At 33.3% G+C, this 9,952-nt stretch overlaps 1 protein-coding gene across 1 annotated transcript; it reads left to right on the top strand.

Annotated features, from left to right (window-relative positions):
* The first annotated feature begins 546 nt into the window (after positions 1-546).
* LOC145098595 (disease resistance protein RUN1-like) lies at positions 547-8,837 on the top strand. Its single transcript, XM_079036224.1, has 8 exons — positions 547-772; positions 2,853-3,625; positions 4,591-5,719; positions 5,809-6,132; positions 6,216-7,118; positions 7,279-7,897; positions 8,248-8,318; positions 8,450-8,837. Exons 2-8 carry the CDS (start codon positions 3,051-3,053, stop codon positions 8,483-8,485), a joined length of 3,657 nt encoding a protein of 1,218 aa, XP_078892350.1. The 5' UTR covers positions 547-772; positions 2,853-3,050; the 3' UTR covers positions 8,486-8,837.
* Positions 8,838-9,952: the final 1,115 nt, after the last annotated feature.

Genomic DNA, 9,952 nt, shown 5'->3' with positions numbered 1-9,952 from the left:
TAATTTGTATAAATGTACCAAATTTTGCCCATAATTTATTCTATACAAATAGCTTTATATTATATGTTTTTAGCCTTTTATTTTTTATTATATACACATAGCATTTATTAAAATAGTTTCAAAGAAACGTTAAAACAATGTTACAAATATAAAATAAAATTTTAAAAACAGTTAGGGTGTAATTTGAAACGATTTTATTAAATGGTATATGTTTATAATAAAATAAAAAAAATAAATAAATAAATAAATAAAAAACAGGCTCAAAACATAAAATTGAAAACTATTTATATACAATAAATTAAGGGTAAAATGTGGGATATTTCTACAAATCAAGGGGCTAATAAAAGATATTGAAATAAAACGTCAAAATCATACGTACTTAATTGGCATGTCAACTTGACACTGTCAAGTCATTTATTTGAATCTGAACTAAAATATGAATATTGTTAATGGAAAAATAGGGCAGAATTAAATATGTAGTTTGTATAAGTTAAGTATTTTCCCGGAATTTGCCTAATAATTATAGAACTTTCTTGGAACATACCTTTCCACGTATGTTTACTTAAGGAAAACAACACCCCTGATCAACTGATCGTAAGCCAAAAGGAAAACGGAAACCCTAAAATCCTCGTTGACTCTCCTCTCTGGCCGTCGCCCTTTCCACGTTGACTCGCCGTTTCCCTGCCGACTTACCGCCGTTCGCTCTCAGCTTTCACTATTGGCTCATCCTCTATCGTCGCTGCTTCAGTTCTCATGTTCTTCTTGTAGGCAGGTAACTATGAAGACACATTCTTACAAGCTAGTTTTAGATATTGTTAGACAATTTCCATCTTCTTAATCGAAAATTACATAATCATTTGTTTATTTCGTGAACAGGCGATTGTATTTTTCTGTTTCAATTACTTTTGTTTAATTTTATATATCGTTTACGATAGTACACACTCCTTTTAGAGTAAAGCCCACTGGTTGAGAATGATGAACAGAAGTTCGTGCACATTGTATATTTGATTGTCTTGTGTCGTTTAGGAAAAGGGTGTGTTATGGTTGGGAAATGGTGGGGATTGGTAGTTATGCGGCACTTAATCATCAGCAGTTCCGATGTAGTTCTAAAATGTGTTGATTATGCGATTAATAAAAGTTTTCTTGTTTCCAGAACAAAGAACTTCCTCTCCTCTCTTCCTGTCTTCAATGTTATCTCCAACAATTGCTTCCTCAGTTCCTTTATATATTCTAATTTATAAACACGATTTTTTACATTTATTTCTTTTTAATGATGTTATCTGCTCCTTAATGGTAAGTTAGACTCCTTTATATATTCTAATTTATAAACACGATTTTTTACATTTATTTCTTTTTAATGATGTTATCTGCTCCTTAATGGTAAGTTAGACCTTCAATATTCGATTGTCATAATGGGTGTTTAGCTTACTATTGAACTCGAAACTTAAGGCATCCACAATGCATTGAACTCTATAGAGTTCAATGGAGTGCCACATCATCATTCATAATTCCATACAACTCTATTCATTTTTATCCTACAATGCATTAAACTCTACAAATTCAATTGAACATATTAAAAAAATATTTATTTAAAGATTTAAAGACTTTCCTTTTTCTCATTGAAGAGTTCAATGACCATTGAACTCCAAATCCATTGAATGCCAATGTGGCATTTCACAATGGTAGAATTGTATCCATTGAATGACAAATAGGCATGACACCTCATTCAACTCTTCCATTAAACTCTCCATTGTGGATGCTCTTAATGATATCCATATGCTTATTGTGGGAATAAAGGGCATTTAACTTTGAAGTTTCATCTAGTATAGAGTTTACAATTGAACCTTTAGAAAGGGCATGCCTTGTTAGTTTCATAAACATATCATTTGGAACAAACCAATGAATTATAGTTGAAATCCTTTACATATGATGATACTAGATCTAGTGATAGAGAAATTCAAGTTTTAAAAAGTTGTTGCTAATTTGGGTACCTTTATGTCAAGTAACTTATTTTTTTCTGTCAGGATCTTCAAACTACTCTTTGTTGATACCTAGTGGAAGCTTGAAATTGCCTATATCTTATGAAATGCCTTTCATTGGAAGCAACAGTGGATCTTGTAGTTGTATTCATAATGATATTTGTTGTTGATTTGTGGGTTAATAAAATGCAAATAGGAACGTTGTAGGTTAAATGAATAAGCTGGAAAAACAAGTTAACCAATTCAGTTAGTTGACTAACCGTTTTATAAATAATTCCCATGTCAATTGTTATTCAATATCAATACTTAGCTATATCTGTGTTGATTAAAGGATCCAAAAACTTGTCACATAATTGCTACTTCCATTAGATTTCTGTTGCAGAGATTTATCAGCATGTTCCTGTTTTAAATAAGTGCAGCCTCTCTCTGCTTGATTCTCATATATCCCTTGCACACAAAACAACCAAGTTTAGCACTAATTAAGCTATGAATGGCCTTTAAACACAAAAATGAAATCGAGGGTTAAAACACACATATAAACATTATGCGATATATAGCTCCAATATCAACTCTAAACTCAAAGTTTAGGGATAAATATTGGCATATTAACACAATTATAGATCCTATAATGAGATGTAAATATTTTCTAGGCGTATTAAGTTAGTTCACATGGAAAAGTTTGGAGATGCATGTGTATTGTATTTTAATTACCTATAGTTTTTGTTTATAAGAATTCAAAGGTATTATTATTATTATTATTATTATTATTATTATTATTATTATTATAACTACTTTTATTATTATTGAGGCTTACATTGTTAATTGAGAGTTACTTTGCATATTCTAAATATTTTTAATTTGGATTTTATGTAGAGGCATTATGTACGGGATCCAAACGTTTGAAGCACAAGTGAGGAAAGCCGGTGAAAGCAACATACACTATCAATAACGTGTGGAGGTGTTTCAGAGCTCACTCGGATACACCCACATTTTAAGGAGAAACTTTGTAGTAAATACTCAAAATCCTAAAAATCCTGGGAAGGGTGAAGAGTTATCAACACATAACTCGTAATGGTTGTTCTATTTGAACTTTCAGAAGGATCTTCATCTTCTTCACAAACACATGGCCATAGTTCATCAACTTATGGTCCTAGCTCATCAACTCATGTTAATAGATATGACGTGTTTTTAAGTTTTAGAGGTCTTGACACGCGTCATAGTTTCACCGATCACCTTTATAAGGCCCTCATTGAGGCCAATATCAGTACCTTCTTGGATGATGAAGAGATTGAAACAGGGGAAGATCTGAAACCGGAATTAGAGAGTGCAATTAAGGCATCTCGGGGTTCTATTATCGTGTTGTCCAAGAACTATGCCACTTCAACATGGTGCCTCGATGAATTGGTGTTGATCCTTGAGCAACGTATGGCATCCAACCATATTGTCATCCCAATCTTTTATCATGTGGAGCCCACACATGTTAGGAAGCAACAAAGTAGCTTTGGCGACGCAATGGCCAAGCATAAACAGAAAATGGATGAAGAGGTAGACGAAAATAAAAGAAGACAATGGGCTCAAAGGATGGATGGATGGAATAAAGCACTTATGGAAGTTGCTAATTTAAAGGGAAATGACGTAAATGGCAGGTACCCACATATTTACCCATATTTTCATACACATTCAGTTTTGTTTGAAAACGCATGAAAAATGTCAATATCATCTTCATAGTATTCATTTCGATAAACATCGAATAGACACATATATGATATAGTAGGATAAACAAGATGCACATAGTTGAATTTGTGTTATCTAATCTTATAAATCAGTTTATATAGATTAGTTTTGCAAAACTCGTTCTAGGAATCTAATTAATCGTTAGGGAGCCTTGAATCGATTAGGATATGGGCTAGTCGGCCAACTTAATTAGTGTTCGTCAAAGATGGTTAAATTCTGAGTAGTTGGCGGTCAAAATTGGTCTTAGGCGGCCAAAATTTCAAATATTATACCAAAAATTTTCATAATTACAAATTTTCACCAGAAGTTTTAAATTTTCAAGCTTTCAAATATGCAAATTTACTTATTTTCTTAAGATATAGTAATTTTGAAATAATTTTATTAATAATTTATAGTCTCAGATTAATCCCCGCCTAGACATATTAGCCCTTAACCCTTAACCCCAGTTCTTCCGACACTAACATTAAGTGTTTTTTACAACCTTGATATAGATATATTAACTCTTCTGATAATTTTTATACATTTGTTACGTATTTATTTATTTATATATTTATTTCGAACAACTCGTAACCCAATTCATAAACTACACCAATGTCAAGCATGATTTGAGTTTTGAACCCTCGACCCATTGGAGGAGGAACAACTTTTCGAACTCCTGATACCACCACTAGTGTATAAACTCTTTGGCTTATGCATATAGTATTTTGTCATAGGTTAGTTCATTTACTTAAAACCCTGTCAACTGCCTTGAATGAATCAGTAAAACTAATGCTTGTAAAATAATTTTTATTTGATCTTTATATTAATAAAATCTCCGATTCATGGTTTTTTAGTTTTCTGGACTGTGTTTTGTAATTCTTATTAAATCAAGTTTCAGGTTTGAGACGGAGTTTATTGAAGAAATTGTGAAGGACATCTACCGTAGATTACATGTACCCTTACGGAGTGTTCGACCACTATTTATTGGGATGGATCATTCCATTAACTTCATCACAACATGGTTGAAAGATGGATCCTCACATACGGCAGACATACTTACTATTTATGGTATAGGCGGGATTGGGAAGACATCTTTAGCGAAACATGTTTATGGGCTATACTGTCAGGAATTCCATGCAAGCAGCTATATTGAAGATATCACTAGGAAATGTGATGGGAAGTTTAATGGGTTGCTTGATTTACAAGAACAACTCTGCAACGGCATTTCAAAGACAAGTTCAATTAAAGTTCATGATGTTTCAATATACACAACAAAGATAGAGAATGCACTTGCCCGTAAAAGGGTCTTTCTAGTTCTTGATGATGTTAGTACCCTTGTTCAGTTAGATGCATTACTTGGAAGCAAAGGTTTTCATCCCGGAAGCAAAATTATTATAACAACAAAGGACAGATGGTTAACAACAAGTTGTGCACTATTCAAAACAAATATTAAACCCAAGCATGGAATGCATTTTCTTCGAGGCTTAGGTGGTATTGCATCGCAACAACTTTTGTGTTCCCATGCATTCATGCGCAACCAACCTATGGCAGGATATGAAGAGGTGTCTGATAAGCTTGTTAAGTATTGTGAAGGACATCCATTGGCTCTCGAAGTTTTGGGAAAGTCTCTACATAATCGAGATGTAGCTTATTGGGAAGGGTGCGTCGAAGGGTTAAAGAAAGAAATCAGTTCCCCTATAAATAATGTCTTGAAAATGAGCTTCGACTCCTTGCCATCCAAAAATGATAAAGACTTGTTTAAGCATATTGCTTGTTTTTTTGTTGGAATAGATAAAGATGTTACTGATACAATATTAGAGGCATGTGATATAAACACAAGATCCGGGATCACGAATCTCATTGATAGATGTCTTCTTAGTATAGGACGGGATAATGAATTGAAGATGCATCAATTACTTCAAGAGATGGGAAGATTTGAAGTTCGTCAAGAATCACCGGACAAGCCATGGAAACGAAGTCGATTATGGTGTCATAACGAGTCATTCGAAGTATTGAAACGCAAAAAGGTAAGAGGTCATCTATGCTTTTAGTAGTGTGTATGTCCAAAATATTTTCTATTGCATAATTTATTTATTTTCATTCTGTTTCTTCTTAGGGTAAAGAAAACCTTCTAGGACTTGCCCTTGACATGCGCATGCTTGAGAAAGAGAAGTTGGGCGCATCATATGAGCTGAAAACAAACACATTAAGTAAAATGGATAGTCTTATGCTACTACAACTCAATTATGTGCACATGCATGGGTCTTATGAGAACTTTCCAAGGGAATTAAGAGGTTTGTGTATGCATGGATTTTGTTTAAAGTCTATACCTATTGACTTACCTATGGAGAATCTTGTTGCTCTTGACATGTCATATAGCACTATTGAATCATTTGTTGGTTGTTATATTAATCCACAACGACTTGAGAAGAGACAAAAGGTACGTAACTTAACTTCATATATTATTCATCCATGTTGAGTTGATGAAATTCAATACTATTCTAACTTATTTCCATTATGCAGTTGGATGGGTTGTGCTCTAAAGACAAACGGTTGCTTGGATCATTGAAGATTCTTAATTTGAGTTACTGTAAACAACTTCTTAGTCTTGGTGACTTTGTCCAACTTCCTGCACTTGAAAGGTTAATACTTAGAAATTGCATTGGTTTGGTTGAGGTTTGTGAATCAATTGAGCATTGTGTTAGACTTTTCTTCATCGATCTGAGCTACTGCAAGAAGCTTAAAAAACTTCCAAGAAACATAGGCATGTTGAAGAATGTGAAAATAATGTTGCTAGATGGTTGTAGTCTTGGTGAATCTGGAACTCCAAATAGGGGTATGGATTCATTGGAATTGTGTGAGGCTAACAACATTGACATAAATACAAGAACCTCTTCCCCGGCCTTTGTGGGTGCTATACCAAGGGATTTTAAGTTGTTTGCAGTTTCTTTACCCAGGTCTTTAGTAAGGTTGTCACTTGCAAATAACAATTTGTCATCTGAATCCTTTCCCATGGATTTCAGTTGCCTATCCATGTTAAAAGATTTATATTTAGATGGCAATCCTTTCGATTCCATGCCTATTTGTGTGAGAACCCTCCCTAGGCTAGAATTACTTAGTATGTGGAACTGTAATAATTTGAAGTCAGTTGAGTATCCTCCACGCACACTAGGAGCACTGTTGCTCGATCCTAATCATTTGTTTTATGTAGAAAAAGTTGTATTTGATCCTGAAATGTCCCCTCTCAAGCTATCAATAACCGCAAGAAATTATGCACCTTTGCTGTTTGAAATTGAAGGCATTCTCAAAGTCCAACCAATGCTGGGTGTTGAGGAAAAGGTTTTACGTAGCTTGGGCTGGAGTAACTTAGACTTCCTTAACGACAGACGCGTGAGAAGTAATTCATCATCAGAACTTGGAATCCAGGTTGTTGTTCACTTAACTGTCCGTATTTATGTGAATGTGAATAATATATATATATATATATATATATATATATATATATATATATATATGTGTGTGTGTGTGTGTGTGTGTGTGTGTGTAATTATTATGGTGATTAATTAAGGTGGTTTGTATTTGGCAGACAATGTTTTACGAATTTGGAATATTCAGCACAACTTATGTGGAGGATGAGATTCCGAGTTGGTTTAGGCATAGAAGCGTGGGGCCATCAATATCATTTACCATCCCATCATCATCATCTTCAAACAACCTTACAGGAATCAACTTCTGCTCTGTGCACAGATATTGCAAATTAGATGTGGAGGAACCTCCATTCGCATTCCCTGATTCACCAATGATGACAATTAGTAATATAACAAAGAACTGCACATGGATATACGAACGTCACTTGGAAAAATTTAGTGAAGGTCGAAACTGTTGTGTGATGTTAAGCCATTTGATGTTTGGGATGAATGAGATGGAGGCTGGTGACCATGTTACTATTACTGTTACACTGCCTTACAATAAATTTGTTAAGGAGTGTGCGGTGAGTCTTGTGTATGATGATGGAGACAAGATGGATGATGAAGAAGATGCATTGGGTTATTATAAGTCATGGAATCACATTATTGGTGGAGATCTTTCTCCTTTTCAGTTAACAACAGGAGAATACATCCTAATGAATATACTATTTGTTTATCCTACTATTATAGTGTTCCCCTATCATCGTAAATTTGTTGCAGACGGCCCCCACTATGAAGGTAGATCTCATTTTTCTTAAATGTTTTAATGTGGTATCTTATGTATAATGAACTTAACCATGGCCCAATTTCTATAAACAGATGGATAATGATCCATTTATTTTATTAGATGGATCATAAATTAAATCATTTAATCAAATGGATCATATGACCTAAATCCACCCATTTAATCAAATGGATCATATGACGTAAAATATAAAAAATAAATATTCTAATTTTAATTTTTAAATGAATCGAACCAAGTATTGATTCGTTTAAATGGGTCGATTTCTTATGTTAGTTGACTATGTCTTTTGATATCTTGGATCACATAAATATATTTATGTCCAATACTACTCACTTGTGTTCAGATCAAAAGGAAGAGTGTTGGTTCAGAGCTTTTTCTCAAAAGAATCCTGGCATAATTGGTAGAGCACGGGAGGTATACTTTTTCACACCCAAACCTTTCTATCATCACAGAATAAAAAAGCATACAGAACCAAATATGTTATCATCATATCTCTGTATACTTATCCAACTTTTTAGGTTTTCTTACTTTTCCTTTATTCATAGGGTAAGGGGGAATCTTCAAGGTCTCATCCTTCATGAGAAACTGCTTGAGAAAGAGAAGCTACAGTACATGCCTGTTTGAATTCAAAATAGATGTGCATCTAGTACGATGGGTGATGGGTAACCGAACTACTCTAAATCAATCACGTGAAACTCGATGAGTTATATCCTTTTTCCACAAGAAGTAAGATGGTTTGTTCGTCTCATTTTGTACCGATTTATGCATTGGGTTTTTGTTCCCATAGTTCTTTTTTATTTTTGATTGCGAAAGATAGGTGAAAGCAAAAGGAATTATTTTTGAGTTTAGTTGATACACATGTAAGGAATATTAAGTAAGTCGTCATGTAACTCATATTGTTTTGATTACTTAATATATTTGAAATTTTGTTGATTTGGTTTATGTAATTGAAGAAAAGACTAAAACGTAGTTTTAGAATTGCCATGGTTTTCATTATTTTGCATTGCTCTATCTATCTTTGTCATCCACCATTGCTGCCATGAAACCCGACCTTGAACCGCCTTCCAACCTCACCTCAGTGCTGAGTTGCCCTGAACTTATGTTATAATGTATATATTTAACTTCAAAAATTGGTATCGACATTGTTTCAATATCATCCTTAATTCAGGTATGTATTTGACTGCTCGAGAAGGCAAAGATATGTAACTGTATTATCAAATTATGGTATGGCTATTAAATTTATGCTCGAGGACTTAAATTAGATTCTTAGATGCCCTTGGATGACACATTGATCAGTATTTGGACGCATGTCTATAGTAAAAGGAGAACTCGAATATACTTATTATTGGTTGGTCAACTGTTTTTGAAACTTTCAATATTGGCAACACGGAGTACCTTCATTTCCTTTCTTTTCTGAATAATTAAACATGATACGTTATGTAAAAACCTTTTATTTGTATTTATGAAAAGGGCTTCATGAATGATTTAAGAATCCTCAAATGTCATGTGGCTTTTAAAAGTTTTGTAAGTTATAGGTAAGGCCACAACTTAATACATTTCCTTGCTACTCTTGTTGGTAATAAAAGGCCCCGATTTCATAACGTTTGTGTTTATGTGTTGATGGTTAAAATATATGTTATCCATTATGTTTGATATTTTAAACAATTTGATTATCTTTTATTTTCCCACGCATTTTTAAATCCTAAAATTGCAACAAAAGTGCTTTGAGATTCAACCCTTTTGTCCTAAAACTGGAGCAGACAGTGAAACCAAACCTATCTAAAAGTTTCTTCTAAGATCTGTCATCTAATAATGAAAACAAAAATATATCTAAAATCCTAAAATTCAATGCTAAATCTCCCATTAAAATAAAGGAATTGGGTTTTCGTTAGTTCTAAACTGAACAAGAAATGAAACAAAGAATTACCTAGTAGTCCCAACTCATTATATATATGAATTGTTAAACGAAAAAAAAAAGTTAATAACACTATGTTTGCTAAATTAAAAAAAATAATAAAAAAATAACAAGCATCTATATCCAAGATAAC

The sequence above is a fragment of the Lactuca serriola genome, chromosome 1 (genome assembly GCF_051521515.1).
Source record: "Lactuca serriola cultivar US96UC23 chromosome 1, Lser_US96UC23_V15, whole genome shotgun sequence".
Lineage (NCBI taxonomy): Eukaryota > Viridiplantae > Streptophyta > Magnoliopsida > Asterales > Asteraceae > Lactuca > Lactuca serriola.
The sequence above is the reverse complement of the archived record's forward strand: the minus strand, read 5'-3'. Positions and strand labels throughout refer to the sequence as shown.

Coding starts and splice junctions, on each gene's coding strand:
- LOC145098595 (XM_079036224.1), top strand. CDS start 3,051: ATGGTTGTTCTATTTGAACTTTCAGAAGGATCTTCATCTTCTTCACAA. Junction 5,720..5,808: donor AAGTATTGAAACGCAAAAAG/GTAAGAGGTCAT, acceptor GTTTCTTCTTAG/GGTAAAGAAAACCTTCTAGG. Junction 6,133..6,215: donor GACTTGAGAAGAGACAAAAG/GTACGTAACTTA, acceptor TCCATTATGCAG/TTGGATGGGTTGTGCTCTAA.